At 43.5% G+C, this 16,391-nt stretch overlaps 1 protein-coding gene across 2 annotated transcripts in view; it reads right to left on the reverse strand.

The window, feature by feature from the left end:
• Positions 1 to 4,978: 4,978 nt before the first annotated feature.
• The window catches only part of LOC109880987 (interferon-induced GTP-binding protein Mx2), a 22,864-nt gene continuing 11,451 nt past the window's right edge, over positions 4,979 to 16,391 (reverse strand). Inside the window, exons 4-15 of one of the 2 annotated variants that reach the window (XM_031801447.1) lie at positions 16,355 to 16,391; positions 13,463 to 13,617; positions 12,958 to 13,096; positions 12,674 to 12,872; positions 12,141 to 12,219; positions 11,904 to 12,026; positions 9,707 to 9,839; positions 9,367 to 9,525; positions 7,226 to 7,302; positions 6,660 to 6,878; positions 5,667 to 5,888; positions 4,979 to 5,457 (exon numbers count right to left, since the gene is read on the reverse strand). The exon at positions 16,355 to 16,391 is cut by the window's right edge and continues 98 nt beyond it. In XM_031801447.1, the coding sequence (XP_031657307.1) occupies positions 5,667 to 5,888; positions 6,660 to 6,878; positions 7,226 to 7,302; positions 9,367 to 9,525; positions 9,707 to 9,839; positions 11,904 to 12,026; positions 12,141 to 12,219; positions 12,674 to 12,872; positions 12,958 to 13,096; positions 13,463 to 13,617; positions 16,355 to 16,391 (1,542 nt within the window). In that variant the 3' untranslated portion in view covers positions 4,979 to 5,457. Of the gene's footprint in view, positions 5,889 to 6,659; positions 6,879 to 7,225; positions 7,303 to 9,366; positions 9,526 to 9,706; positions 9,840 to 11,903; positions 12,027 to 12,140; positions 12,220 to 12,673; positions 12,873 to 12,957; positions 13,097 to 13,462; positions 13,618 to 16,354 lie in introns of both variants that reach the window. The other variant, XM_031801442.1, reaches the window with a different exon arrangement.

The raw sequence follows: 16,391 nt of genomic DNA on the forward strand, positions 1-16,391 counted from the left end.
ACATAAGGATATATGAATGAGTGATGGTACAGAGCAGCATAGGCAAGATACAGTAGATGATATCGAGTACAGTATATACATATGAGATGAGTATGTAAACAAAGTGACATAGTTAAAGTGGCTAGTGATACATGTATTACATAAGGATGCAGTCGATGATATAGAGTACAGTATATACGTAGGCATATGAGATTAATAATGTAGGGTAAGTAACATTATATAAGGTAGCATTGTTTAAAGTGGCTAGTGATATATTTACATCATTTCCCATCAATTCCCATTATTAAAGTGGCTGGAGTTGAGTCAGTGTCATTGTCAGTGTGTTGGCAGCAGCCACTCAATGTTAGTGGTGGCTGTTTAACAGTCTGATGGCCTTGAGATAGAAGCTGTTTTTCAGTCTCTCGGTCCCAGCTTTGATGCACCTGTACTGACCTCGCCTTCTGGATGATAGCGGGGTGAACAGGCAGTGGCTCGGGTGGTTGATGTCCTTGATGATCCTTATGGCCTTCCTGTAACATCGGGTGGTGTAGGTGTCCTGGAGGGCAGGTAGTTTGCCCCCGGTGATGCGTTGTGCAGACCTCACTACCCTCTGGAGAGCCTTACGGTTGAGGGCGGAGCAGTTGCCGTACCAGGCGGTGATACAGCCCGCCAGGATGCTCTCGATTGTGCATCTGTAGAAGTTTGTGAGTGCTTTTGGTGACAAGCCGAATTTCTTCAGCCTCCTGAGGTTGAAGAGGCGCTGCTGCGCCTTCTTCACGATGCTGTCTGTGTGAGTGGACCAATTCAGTGTATGCCGAGGAACTTAAAACTTGCTACCCTCTCCACTACTGTTCCATCGATGTGGATAGGGGGGTGTTCCCTCTGCTGTTTCCTGAAGTCCACAATCATCTCCTTAGTTTTGTTGACGTTGAGTGTGAGGTTATTTTCCTGACACCACACTCCGAGGGCCCTCACCTCCTCCCTGTAGGCCGTCTCGTCGTTGTTGGTAATCAAGCCTACCACTGTTGTGTCGTCCGCAAACTTGATGATTGAGTTGGAGGCGTGCGTGGCCACGCAGTCGTGGGTGAACAGGGAGTACATGAGAGGGCTCAGAACGCACCCTTGTGGGGCCCCAGTGTTGAGGATCAGCGGGGAGGAGATGTTGTTGCCTACCCTCACCAGCTGGGGGTGGCCCGTCAGGAAGTCCAGTACCCAGTTGCACAGGGCGGGGTCAAGACCCAGGGTCTCGAGCTTGATGACGAGCTTGGAGGGTACTATGGTGTTGAATGCCGAGCTGTAGTCGATGAACAGCATTCTCACATAGGTTCAACACCATAGTGCCCTCAAAGCTCATCACTAAGCTAAGGATCCTGGGACTAAACACCTCCCTCTCCATCTTGGATCCTGGACTTCCTGACGGGCCGTCCCCAGGTGGTAAGGGTAGGTAACAACACATCACTAAGCTAAGGATCCTGGACTTCCTGACGGGCCGCCTCCAGGTGGTAAGGGTAGGTAACAACACATCACTAAGCTAAGGATCCTGGACATCCTGACGGGCCGCCCCCAGGTGGTAAGGGTAGGTAACAACACATCACTAAGCTAAGGATCCTGGACTTCCTGACGGGCCGCCCCCAGGTGGTAAGGGTAGGTCACAACACATCACTAAGCTAAGGATCCTGGACTTCCTGACGGGCCGTCCCCAGGTGGTAAGGGTAGGTAACAACACATCACTAAGCTAAGGATCCTGGACTTCCTGACGGGCCGTCCCCAGGTGGTAAGGGTAGGTCACAACACATCACTAAGCTAAGGATCCTGGACTTCCTGACGGGCCGTCCCCAGGTGGTAAGGGTAGGTCACAACACATCACTAAGCTAAGGATCCTGGACTTCCTGACGGGCCGTCCCCAGGTGGTAAGGGTAGGTCACAACACATCACTAAGCTAAGGATCCTGGACTTCCTGACGGGCCGCCCCCAGGTGGTAAGGGTAGGTCACAACACATCACTAAGCTAAGGATCCTGGACATCCTGACGGGCCGTCCCCAGGTGGTAAGGGTAGGTCACAACACATCACTAAGCTAAGGATCCTGGACTTCCTGACGGGCCGCCCCCAGGTGGTAAGGGTAGGTAACAACACATCACTAAGCTAAGGATCCTGGACTTCCTGACGGGCCGCCCCCAGGTGGTAAGGGTAGGTAACAACACATCACTAAGCTAAGGATCCTGGACTTCCTGACGGGCCGCCCCCAGGTGGTAAGGGTAGGTAACAACACATCACTAAGCTAAGGATCCTGGACTTCCTGACGGGCCGCCCCCAGGTGGTAAGGGTAGGTAACAACACATCACTAAGCTAAGGATCCTGGACTTCCTGACGGGCCGTCCCCAGGTGGTAAGGGTAGGTCACAACACATCACTAAGCTAAGGATCCTGGACTTCCTGACGGGCCGTCCCCAGGTGGTAAGGGTAGGTCACAACACATCACTAAGCTAAGGATCCTGGACTTCCTGACGGGCCGCCCCCAGGTGGTAAGGGTAGGTCACAACACATCACTAAGCTAAGGATCCTGGACATCCTGACGGGCCGTCCCCAGGTGGTAAGGGTAGGTCACAACACATCACTAAGCTAAGGATCCTGGACTTCCTGACGGGCCGCCCCCAGGTGGTAAGGGTAGGTAACAACACATCACTAAGCTAAGGATCCTGGACTTCCTGACGGGCCGCCCCCAGGTGGTAAGGGTAGGTAACAACACATCACTAAGCTAAGGATCCTGGACTTCCTGACGGGCCGCCCCCAGGTGGTAAGGGTAGGTAACAACACATCACTAAGCTAAGGATCCTGGACTTCCTGACGGGCCGCCCCCAGGTGGTAAGGGTAGGTAACAACACATCACTAAGCTAAGGATCCTGGACTTCCTGACGGGCCGCCCCCAGGTGGTAAGGGTAGGTAACAACACATCACTAAGCTAAGGATCCTGGACTTCCTGATGGGCCGTCCCCAGGTGGTAAGGGTAGGTAACAACACATCACTAAGCTAAGGATCCTGGACTTCCTGACGGGCCGCCCCCAGGTGGTAAGGGTAGGTAACAACACATCACTAAGCTAAGGATCCTGGACTTCCTGATGGGCCGCCCCCAGGTGGTAAGGGTAGGTAACAACACATCACTAAGCTAAGGATCCTGGACTTCCTGACGGGCCGCCCCCAGGTGGTAAGGGTAGGTAACAACACATCACTAAGCTAAGGATCCTGGACTTCCTGACGGGCCGCCCCCAGGTGGTAAGGGTAGGTAACAACACATCACTAAGCTAAGGATCCTGGACTTCCTGACGGGCCGTCCCCAGGTGGTAAGGGTAGGTAACAACACATCACTAAGCTAAGGATCCTGGACTTCCTGACGGGCCGCCCCCAGGTGGTAAGGGTAGGTAACAACACATCACTAAGCTAAGGATCCTGGACTTCCTGACGGGCCGTCCCCAGGTGGTAAGGGTAGGTAACAACACATCACTAAGCTAAGGATCCTGGACTTCCTGACGGGCCGCCCCAGGTGGTAAGGGTAGGTAACAACACATCACTAAGCTAAGGATCCTGGACTTCCTGACGGGCCGTCCCCAGGTGGTAAGGGTAGGTAACAACACATCACTAAGCTAAGGATCCTGGACTTCCTGACGGGCCGCCCCCAGGTGGTAAGGGTAGGTAACAACACATCACTAAGCTAAGGATCCTAGACTTCCTGACGGGCCGTCCCCAGGTGGTAAGGGTAGGTAACAACACATCACTAAGCTAAGGATCCTGGACTTCCTGACGGGCCGCCCCCAGGTGGTAAGGGTAGGTAACAACACATCACTAAGCTAAGGATCCTGGACTTCCTGACGGGCCGCCCCCAGGTGGTAAGGGTAGGTCACAACACATCACTAAGCTAAGGATCCTGGACTTCCTGACGGGCCGCCCCCAGGTGGTAAGGGTAGGTAACAACACATCACTAAGCTAAGGATCCTGGATTTCCAGACGGGCCGCCCCCAGGTGGTAAGGGTAGGTAACAACACATCACTAAGCTAAGGATCCTGGACTTCCTGACGGGCCGCCCCCAGGTGGTAAGGGTAGGTAACAACACATCACTAAGCTAAGGATCCTGGACTTCCTGACGGGCCGTCCCCAGGTGGTAAGGGTAGGTAACAACACATCACTAAGCTAAGGATCCTGGACTTCCTGACGGGCCGCCCCCAGGTGGTAAGGGTAGGTAACAACACATCACTAAGCTAAGGATCCTGGACTTCCTGACGGGCCGTCCCCAGGTGGTAAGGGTAGGTAACAACACATCACTAAGCTAAGGATCCTGGACTTCCTGACGGGCCGCCCCCAGGTGGTAAGGGTAGGTAACAACACATCACTAAGCTAAGGATCCTGGACTTCCTGACGGGCCGTCCCCAGGTGGTAAGGGTAGGTAACAACACATCACTAAGCTAAGGATCCTGGACTTCCTGACGGGCCGCCCCCAGGTGGTAAGGGTAGGTAACAACACATCACTAAGCTAAGGATCCTAGACTTCCTGACGGGCCGTCCCCAGGTGGTAAGGGTAGGTAACAACACATCACTAAGCTAAGGATCCTGGACTTCCTGACGGGCCGCCCCCAGGTGGTAAGGGTAGGTAACAACACATCACTAAGCTAAGGATCCTGGACTTCCTGACGGGCCGCCCCCAGGTGGTAAGGGTAGGTCACAACACATCACTAAGCTAAGGATCCTGGACTTCCTGACGAGCCGCCCCCAGGTGGTAAGGGTAGGTAACAACACATCACTAAGCTAAGGATCCTGGACTTCCTGACGGGCCGCCCCCAGGTGGTAAGGGTAGGTAACAACACATCACTAAGCTAAGGATCCTGGACTTCCTGACGGGCCGCCCCCAGGTGGTAAGGGTAGGTAACAACACATCACTAAGCTAAGGATCCTGGACTTCCTGACGGGCCGCCCCCAGGTGGTAAGGGTAGGTAACAACACATCCACCACGCTGATCCTCAACACGTTTAATAAAACAGGCATCAAGTTATTATAATGCCATTATACAATTATTCTCAACATTGATCTGCTCTGACCAATCAGAAAATGGATACACCATTGATTTAATTTGTCACTTTATATAATGTTATCAACCATCTTCACATATTTCCTCAGTACATTTTGAGATGAAAACATAAAACACAATGCAGATATGTGATGATACAACTGTCACATAATTTTCTTTTAAGCACATTTTTGATCAAATGTAGAGATGCCCAACATATAAAATGTTCTGTATGCTGATAAAATGCAGGTATAATTATTGCTTTGTTGGCTACATCTCAGAATTTCTGCAATGACAAATTGTCAACCACAGTCTACTAATCTTGTCATTGGCCAGTCCAAGGTGATCCGCTTTTCATTGGCCAGTCCAAGACGAACCGCTTGGTCCCACAACCTTTTACGTTTCCGGCCGACCTCTGGTTTCTCCTGTAGGATTTCACTGGGGTCGTCTCTACAGCATCTCACTGATCTTAGCCAATCTTATACATTTGTTGAATAAAAATATACTAAATATATCTCATTTAAATAAATAGCATTTAGCCGAAAGTGACCTTTGCAACAATCTGGTTATACTTCTATAAATCGGTTTCATTTTCAAGATCTCTGAATATTGTAACTGACAAGACATCACCTACTCAGAGGCTGCTGATTTTGTCATTGGCCAGTAGAAGGCGATCCGCTTGGGCCTGCAACTTTGCACGATACTGTCCGATCTCTGAATCCTCCTGTAGGATGTTATCAGTGTCATCTCTGTGTAGCAGATCCAGCATTTCACTGCACACAATCTTGGCTGACTGCTTCAGGATGAAGTAACGGATCAGCATGGGCACCTGGTCAGCCAGTCTTTGTACCACAATCTGCGAGAGAGGTGAGGTGGGATGGAGAGTGAGGGCTAGAAGTGATGAGATGGCCACAAGGCAACCAAAAGATTACCAAATGACAACAAAGGCTCAGCAAGGTGAACATATAGACCTCAGAGTTGGATAGGTCTGCAAAATGCAATATACCATAATTGCAACCCTGCCACAACAATGTATGTTTGAAACAATTGTCTTAAAGTATTAATTAGAGATCTCATTGATGATGGATTCATTGTACAGGCTGGAGCAGAGCTATATAATGTAGACTACCCTTCAAAAGATTGGGGCCACTTAGAAATGTCCTTGTTTTTTGACATTTTTTGTCCATTAAAATAACATCAAGTTGATCAGAAACACAGTGTAGACATTGTTAATGTTGTAAATGACTATTGTAGCTGGAAATATCTACATACTGCAGGTGTACAGAGGCCCATTATCAGCAACCATCACTCCTGTGTTCCAATGGCACGTTCTGTTAGCTAATCAAAGTTTAGTATTTTAAAAGGCTAATTGATCATTAGAAAACCCTTTTGCAATTATGTTAGCACAGCTGAAAACTGTTGTCCTGATTAAAGAAGCAATAAAACCGCCCTTCTTTAGACTAGTTGAGTATCTGGAGCTTCAGCATTTGTGATGAGAAAGTGTGTGAGTTTGTCAATAAGCAAGCTACATAACATGCCAGTTTTATGTTAATTGCAGGTTTAGTTAATCAGATTTTATTTCTGGAACATTCTATACATACTGCACAGTAGATGTGTTGCATTGTACCTCATAGTATGCCTTGAGCAGCTCAGGGTACTTGCTCCTGGTGTCTTGCTCTTTGTCGTCTGCTATTTCCCCCTCCTCTAGAATATGTGCTTCCGCCTCTAGCATAACTTTGTGGAAGATTTCATCCTGTGTGTAGACCTGCATCTCCATCTCAAACTGCTCCACGATCCTCTCCTTCACTATGTTTGACTGCTTTTCCTGGATTGTTTCAATGTTTTTCTGAGTTCAAACAAAGATGAAGATTCCATGAAGACATAAAGAATCTTGGATGCAGGGAGGCAGTGACATATTGTTACTGTTTCAGAACAAAGTTCTGATCGACATGATCTAAGTGTCTGTTGATGTTTTCTTTTGAACAGTTCAAGCTACAATCCAACATTGGACAACATGTCAATTGTAATTCTTCATAAACATATATTGTGATTTTTAAGTGCTGCTTTGCCTCATGTTTCTCTCTCTTCTTGCTAGTGCCACTAACTAAGAATTCAATTTCAGCCTAAAATTACAACATAGAGAATTGTATGATTATCATGCCTGAGCGCTTAACAGTTTACAATTGTCATTACCTTTGAGACCAGATGAAGATAAGGATAATTCTTAAAGCTCTCTCTGGACAAATGATCAAATTGCTTTTGCACCATGTCTGAAAAACCAAAACAAATGTATTGGTAAAGACATGTTAAGAGATAAATGTATTTGGCAAAGAGATGTTAAAAGAGACAAATGTGTTGGTAAAGAGATATTAAAAGAGACAAATGTATTTGGTAAATATATTCCACAAAATGTTTTTATTTAAAGGGATAGTTCAGCCAAATTACAAGTCAATAGTCCCAATATTATAATTTGTTTGAGCTACACAATCAATTTGAGATACACTAGGATCATTTGGACATGAAGAGTGAAAAATGGAAACAGGTAAATTAAACCAAAGCATGGATTGATGTCACACCTTGTCCATAGACTGCTTCCAGAATAAGGAAACCAATATGCCATTTTGTCATTTGAGTGAACAATCCCTTCAACATGTCCTATTTAGTCAATTAAAGTTCAAATGTCACGTGCAAAAGTACAATGAAATGCCGTTCTTGCAAACTCTAAACCCAACAATGAAGTATTATAAAAATAACATCAAGTAGGACAAAGCACTAGCGAAATAAGAACACAAGTAAGTATATATAGGGACAGTTCCAGGGTCAGTAGCTATATACAGGGACAGTTCCAGGGTCAGTAGCTATATACAGGGACAGTTCCAGGGTCAGTAGCTATATACAGGGTCAGTTCCAGGGTCAGTAGCTATATACAGGGACAGTTCCAGGGTCAGTAGCTATATACAGGGTCAGTTCCAGGGTCAGTAGCTATATACAGGGTCAGTTCCAGGGTCAGTAGCTATATACAGGGACAGTCCCTGGGTCAGTAGTTATATATAGGGACAGTTCCAGGGTCAGTAGCTATATACAGGGTCAGTTCCAGGGTCAGTAGCTATATACAGGGACAGTCCCTGGGTCAGTAGTTATATATAGGGACAGTTCCAGGGTCAGTAGCTATATACAGGGTCAGTAGCTATATACAGGGACAGTTACAGGGTCAATTCCAGTACCATATGTACAATGTGAAGGGATACTGAATTGGTATGGTTAGATACTGTATGTATAGTGGTAAGTTGACTAGGCATCAGTGTAGATGTTACGTGGTTGAGAAAATGAAGTGTGTGTGTGTGTGTGTGTGTGTGTTGGAGTGACAGTGTGTGCATGTGTTTGATGGAATGACCGTGTGTGTGCATCTGTAGAGTTCTGACAGTGTGTGTGTGTGTGTGTGTGTGTGTGTGTGTGTGTGTGTGTGTGTGTGTGTGTGTGTGTGTGTGTGTGTGTGTGTGTGTGTGTTGGAGTGACAGCGTGCATAGAGATGGTGCAAAGATACAAATAAATAAAGGGGTCCCATCTGATAGTCCGGTAGCCATTTTGTTATCTAGTTAGCAGTCTCATGGCTTGGGGATAGAAGATGTTCAGCAGCCATTTGCTGTAGGGAAGCATAGAGAACAATCTATGGCTTGGGTGGCTGGGGTCTGATATAGATATCCTGGATGGCAGGGAACTCTGCCCCAGTGAAGTACTGGGATGTCCGCACCTCTGTGAGGCCATACGATTCAGTATGGTGCTGTTGCCATACCAAGCAGTGATGCAGCTGGTCAAGATGCTCTCAATGGTGCAGCTGTATAACTTTGTTGAGGCTTTGAGGGCCCATGACAAAGCTTTTCAACCTCCTGAGGGGGTGCTGTCTCGCCTTCCTCATTACTGTGGGCATGTGTGGACCACTTTAACTCATTAGCCTTTTTGAACACTGAGGAACTTAATGTTCTCGACCTGCTCCACTTCAGCCCTGATGATGTGGTTGGGGCTGTGATTCACCAATACCTGCTTTCTTGGGTGTTAATGCTTAATATAATAGGCATGTTTGTCTTGTCATTCCTACCATAGAGACCCATGCACGATGTTCAATAAAGGGGCTTTTGGAAAAACACATCGACCCTAGAGCTGTAACATGTACGCTAATAAACAGGAAGCAAGTACAGGGGGTGATTAGCGTATAGACATGAAACGCAGAACAGAAACAATAACGCCTGAGGAAAGAACCAACGGGAGTGACAGAAATAAGGGAGGTAATCAGGAAGGTGATGGAGTAGAAGCGACAAGGCGTTTTGGTCACTTACCTCTGATTTTCTGTAGTGTCGTCATGGCTGGTATCTTAAGTTTAGCCACTAGTTTCTGAACAACATGTTGAAATACCCTGTAGTTACTGAATCCTGGCAGCTCACTTCCCCTGTGCTCCTGATCATATTCATCCACCAATTGTTGCACTACTCTGTGGTCTAAATTCAGGAAAACAATGTTAATCATTTATTGGAGATTATAATCACTGTTGTATGACATAACTATTAGTAGTATAATAATTATATCAGTAAATATTCAGGATATTTAGAAACATAAATATTCATTGGTTATACATGGTATTGAGATGAGCAATACCCGGGCTATTCAAATTGTACCTACAGTTTGATTTGTCATTTTCCAAACATTTCATCCACTGTGTAAATTCCTTTCGCATGAGAACAAACAGATTCTCCTCAACGATAATATCCCCTTTGGACAGTTGGGTAATCTGCTCATTGAAATCTGTTATGACCTGAAGAAGGAAACATAATAATGAAACCTGTTAAAATGTTTCATATTTAGTCCTTTTAGATGACTGTTTAATAAAATGTCTCCACAAGACCCATCCAACCTTAAGTCTTCTACAGGTATTAAAACTTCTTACGGCTGCGATCCCGTTAACGGGATGTTATTGTTAGTTAGTCTAGGACAGGCTGCCATAATGTTAGTTAGTCTAGGACAGGCTAACGGGATGATCGATATGACAACAGCCAGTGAAAGTGCAGGGCACCAAATTCAAAACAACAGAAATCCCATAATTAAAATTCCTCAAACATACCAGTATTTCACACCAATTTAAAGATACACTTCTTGTTAATCGCACCACAGTGTCCGATTTGAAATAGGCTTTACAGAAATGCACCACAAACGATTATGTTTGGTGAGTGCCTATTCACAGAAAAACACAGCCATTTTTTCAGTCAAAGAGAGGAGTCACAAAAAGCAGAAATAGAGATAAATTAATCACCAACCTTTGATGATCTTCATCAGATGACACTCATAGGACTTCTTGTTATACAATATGTATGTTTTGTTCGATAAAGTTCATATTTATATAAAAAAATCTCAGTATACATTGGCGCGTTGTGTTCAGAAGTTCCAAAAACATCCAGTGATTTTGCAGAGAGCCACATCAATTTACAGAAAAACTCATCATAAATGTTGATGAAAATACAAGTGTTATACATGGAACTTTAGATAAACTTCTGCTTAATGCAACCGCTGTGTCAGATTAAAAAAAAACTTTAACGATAAAGCAAACCATGCAATAATCTGAGTACAGCGCTCAGCGCCCAAACAAGTCATGCAGATATCCGCCATGTTGTGGAGTCAACAGAAGTCAGAAATAGCATTATAAATATTCACTTACCTTTGATGATCTTCATCAGAATGCACTCCCAGGAATCCCAATTCCACAATAAATGTTTGTTTTGTTCGATAATGGAGATATTTTGACATAAATGATGGACTTTTGTTAGCGCGTTTGGTAAACAAATCAAAATTCATGACGCGCGTTCACTAAGAGCAGACAAAAAGTCAAAAAGGTCCGTAGAAACATGTCAAACGATGTATAGAATCAATCTTTAGGATGTTTTTAACATATATTTTCAATAATGTTCCAACCGGAGAATTCCTTTCTCAGTAGAAATGCAATTGAACAGAGCTCGCTATCACGTGAACGCGCGAGACTGATCTCGTGGCTCTCCGGCAGACCTCTGACCCATTCCACTCTCATTGGCCCCCACCTCACAGTAGAAGCATCAAACACGGTTCTAAAGACTGTTGACATCTAGTGGAAGCTTTAGTGCAACATGACCAATATCCCACTGTATCTTCAATAGGGAATGAGTTGAAAAACGACAAACCTCAGATTTCCCACATCCTGGTTAGATTTCTTCTCAGCTTTTTGCCTGCTATATGAGTTCTGTTATACTCACAGACATCATTCAAACAGTTTTCAAAACTTCAGAGTGTTATATATTCAAATATACTAATCATATGTATATCTTAGCTTCTGGAACTGAGTAGCAGGGAGTTTACTCTGGGCACCTTATTCATCCCAGCTACTCAATACTGCCCCCAGACATAAGAAGTTTAAACAAGAACTATCTTAACAGTGGCTTGTCCAAGTGTTTTTGTAAAATCAGCTGTCAAGGTAAAGTTTTGTTTAACCTGGTGACAAATATAATCAGTTGGATATAAAGGAAGGAGAGTGGAGGAAGTGGAAGAGGAGAACATTTAAATGCTGTTTTATTTATCTTTCTGGACAGTATGTTTACTCTTACACCTGTGTTGCAAATCTGACCAATCCAAATGGCAGAGGATGTGCAGAGCTGATGCCTTTACACCAGGTACCATTGCCCAAATTCTCTATAGAACATTCTACTGACAATTTACCAAACCAATGACAATAACACACCTGGACAACTGTGCAACAGTATGGCTTCCAACCCTAAAGCATACATTTTTATAGAAATGTTGTACAAAAGAAGAAGTTGACGAAGCTGAAAGACGGAAAGGTGAAAGATGTACTCACCTGAATGAGGTACTTCCTCTTCTCTTCAGGTTCAAGGGGAGGCCCGCCCTCTAATTTACTCAACGAATGCTTTACCTCCCCCAGCTGCTCCTTTATCTTCTCTGACATCTGGGGCAGATATGTCTGACCAGGAGCAAACATACAAGTTAACTATTAATAGGTACCAGACCACATGTTTTCCAGTGTGCACTGGGTGTAGGGGGAACAGATAACCATAGGGTATGTGGTTGGACTAACCTTGATCTGTTTGAACAGGGCATTGGTGAGCTTTTTGGCTAGGTACTTGGTGGTTGCCTTCTCCTCACGCACGAGGGATCTATACATTGTAAGGGAGAGAAATATAACAAACACAGTATTTCATCCCAACAATTGTCCATAACCTGGTATGGTATAACCTTTGGCCTACAATGGTCACGTCCCCACAGATATCTAATGAACATAATAAATACCCTTTAAATAAGTCCATCTGTTTAAACTAGAGATATGTGCTACGCTAACGTATGGAATTGTTTTATGATTAAACCAAGGATCATTTAGCCATTTTAATTTTGAATGTTAAAAGGTACAATACACAGAAATGTAAGAGAAGGGAGGGGAGGGACTCTCATTCATCAACACTATATGGAACTACTCTCAAAGGATATCTGGAAAAATATTATTTTTCATAAAATCCTGAAACCAACAGTTTCGGGCCCTGAACATTTTCAGATGTAAAGCCATCAAAAACAAAGATGCAAGTTTACTTAACACATGGCAAGAACACATTTTACCTGAAGTGCTCGTGATTTTGGAAGAATTCCAACTCCTCCTCAATCGCACGGGCTATTGACATGTTTTCATCAATTTGCTTTTGAACACGACATTTCACAATGACATAGCCCATACTGAGAAAGATGACTCTATTGTGGACAATTTCCAACACATTCTTCTCTGCTCCCGGGTCTATCAGGTCTGGCTTTGTCAGAATGGCTTGAAGACAAATTAAAAGGATTATGATAACTGCTTATATAAAAACACTATAGAAAAAATACATGAATCTATATAATTTCTTTACCCAGAGTTCTTGTGCCTTCAGGATCCATTTCTTGTGCCATTTTCAGGGCCTCTGTTGTTGCTATGTCAACATTACATGGTACCACCACCAAAATAATGGTTCTCTTATTCTTTATGAATTTCGTAATGAGATTATTGATCTAGTAAAAAAGTAAGAAGAATGTGACAAAGCAGTCAGGATTCAAGCCTTTGATCGAGTTATGTGATTAATCCACAAGAGGGTATCAGACCGCTTGTTACCGGGATATCGCCCTGTGTGGGGCACTCTGTTCTTTATGGTTCTGACGCTCAACTTTCCTCAACGTCAACACATTCAAAGTGCCTTTCACCAGAATCAACCATCATAGCTACATATGTACCTTGCTGCAATTACGGTATAAAGTCTGTACACGTGGCTAAAACAATTCATCCTTAGTGAATCATGGGATGAGAACCAAGAGTCATGAGATAACCAAACAACGTACTGGACCAAGTCCAAAAGCTATACACTCTAAAGACAGACTTACTTGGACTCCAATGTCTTCTGGTTGTCCTTTCACAGCCACCCTGGTGATCCCTGGTAAGTCAATCAGACTGAGGTCACACACCGTGGAGGATGTGATCTTTAGAGTGATCAGGTCTTCACATATCCCCACTCCCTTTCCAGCTAACGTGTTCTGAGCTGTTAAATCAATGGGAAAATATTCATGAGTTTATTGTTTGTTTGTTTGTCTGTCTTATACCCAGATAGAACTAATCTTATTATCATATATATTCTGTAGTTCTCTATGGTAAATGCCATACAATCTTTTCCACAATAAATTATAATAGATTTGTCAATGGCGGTTGGTACCGTTTAAGATTAGGGACAATAATGTATTTCTTATGAGCATGGCCCAGTTCAATGTAACAGTGACAGGTTTAGGTTACTGTCGTTCATATTCCATTCACCCAGTTCAATGTAACAGTGATAGGTTTAGGTTACTGTCATTCATATTCCGTTCACCCAGTTCAATGTAACTCTGATAGGTTTAGGTTACTGTCATTCATATTCCATTCACCCAGTTCAATGTAACAGTGATAGGTTTAGGTTACTGTCATTCATATTCCATTCACCCAGTTCAATGTAAGGGTGATAGGTTTAGGATACTGTCATTCATATTCACCCAGTTCAATGTAACAGTGACAGGTTTAGGTTACTGTCATTCATATTCACCCAGTTCAATGTAACAGTGATAGGTTTAGGATACTGCCATTCATATTCACCCAGTTCAATGTAACAGTGACAGGTTTAGGATACTGTCATTCATATTCACCCAGTTCAATGTAACAGTGACAGGTTTAGGTTACTGTCATTCATATTCACCCAGTTCAATGTAACAGTGATGGGTTTAGGTTACTGTCATTCATATTCACCCAGTTCAATGTAACAGTGACAGGTTTAGGTTACTGTCATTCATATTCACCCAGTTCAATGTAACAGTGATGGGTTTAGGTTACTGTCATTCATATTCACCCAGTTCAATGTAACAGTGATGGGTTTAGGTTACTGTCATTCACCCAGTTCAATGTAACAGTGATGGGTTTAGGTTACTGTCATTCATATTCCATTCACCCAGTTCAATGTAACAGTGACAGGTTTAGGTTACTGTCATTCATATTCACCCAGTTCAATGTAACAGTGACAGGTTTAGGTTACTGTCATTCATATTCACCCAGTTCAATGTAACAGTGACAGGTTTAGGTTACTGTCATTCATATTCACCCAGTTCAATGTAACAGTGATGGGTTTAGGTTACTGTCATTCATATTCCATTCACCTAGTTCAATGTAACAGTGACAGGTTTAGGTTACTGTCATTCATATTCACCCAGTTCAATGTAACAGTGACAGGTTTAGGTTACTCTCATTCATTTTACATTCACCCAGTGCAATGTAACATCAATAGGTTTAGGCTACTACATGATACTAAAACCTAGCCTATGAATGAAAGTTAACAATGCAGGTGAAAAAGTTGAGAGAATTTTTAGTAATCAAGGTGACAGACACTGACACATCCAGTACATTCAATTAGTCTGTTGCAAACAAGAGTTTCTATTGGACAAATTCAGGTATGTGTATTTATATTATTCAGTATGATGTTTTTGATCATTGTATATATAATTCAGGTATGTTTATCCTTGTTTTGTTTCCGTTTTGCGTCCGTTTAAGAAACATTTTTCAACAGAATTGGTGGAATGAAAACACCCCTGATCACATGCAATCACAGTTCACTTTCAAAGCAGCCAAATACAAACAGCATGATCCCTTTGATCATTGTATGTATACATCCTCCTCCCATCTACGTGCTCCCCTCCTCTCACGTTTACCCTTTGCTTGTGGACTTCAGTGCACAACACATCAGCTGTCTGTGACCAGACGAAAAAACCTTTCCAAGCCAAACCTTCAAATCAGCGCTACACACAGCCGACATCGTTGTCACCATATTATACCGTCATAGTCAACATAGCTACTAGAGCTAACACGTTAGTAAACCTGCTACAATCATGCAGTACAGTGTTCAGTCAACAGCAAGCAGTTTAGCAGTTACACCGGCGGGCACCAGTGGCTAACAATTTATAAAACCGAAAAATGTACCTTGACTTGGAAGAGTTCCTTTGTTCGATAGTCATAGCCAGCTAGCTAACATAGCATCCCTCTCTGTTTGAGCCTGGTGTCTGAGTAGGCTAAACTACCTAGCTAACTTCACTAGCTCAGTAACTGAAAGTGTCCTTAATTTTCTTTTTTTAAATGTTTTTTCAAAACTGTTCCTCTTGTCTTTCTCTCTATTTGGGTCACCAAATGTTATGTATTGCAGTGCTAGCTAACTGTAGCTTATGCTTTCTGTAATAGATTCGTTCTCTGATCCTTTGACTGGGTGGCCAACATCTCAGTTCATATTTCAAGAGCTCTGATAGGTTGGAGGATGTCCTCCAGAAGTTGTCAAACTTTCTGTGTAAGTCTATGGAAGGCAGGGAGAACCACGAGCCTCCAAGATGTTGTATTGAAGTCAATATAACCAGAAGAAGATGGAAACTAGTCTGGCTACACCATGGTTCCACCCTACAGAGTGCTGTTGAGGCTACTGTAGGGTTTCATTGTAAAACAGTGTGTATTATTCAATTATTTGGTGATGTAAATATTTTATGTATAACTTTATTAAAAATATATCTTTAAATAAAAAATATATATAATTTATAAATACATTATATATTTTTACTTTTTGTTTCATTCACTGAGGAGGATTGGTCCTCCCCTTCCTCCTCTGAGGAGCCTCCACTGGTTAATGTACAGTATCGAATAATATGTCTGTGTGTGTGTGTCTGTGTGTGTGTCTGTGTGTGTCTGTGTGTTTGTGTGTGTGTTCGTTACCATCTCACCTTGTTCAACATATCTAACAACTTCTGAAGGTTCGTC

Source organism: Oncorhynchus kisutch, linkage group LG2 (genome assembly GCF_002021735.2).
Source record: "Oncorhynchus kisutch isolate 150728-3 linkage group LG2, Okis_V2, whole genome shotgun sequence".
Lineage (NCBI taxonomy): Eukaryota > Metazoa > Chordata > Actinopteri > Salmoniformes > Salmonidae > Oncorhynchus > Oncorhynchus kisutch.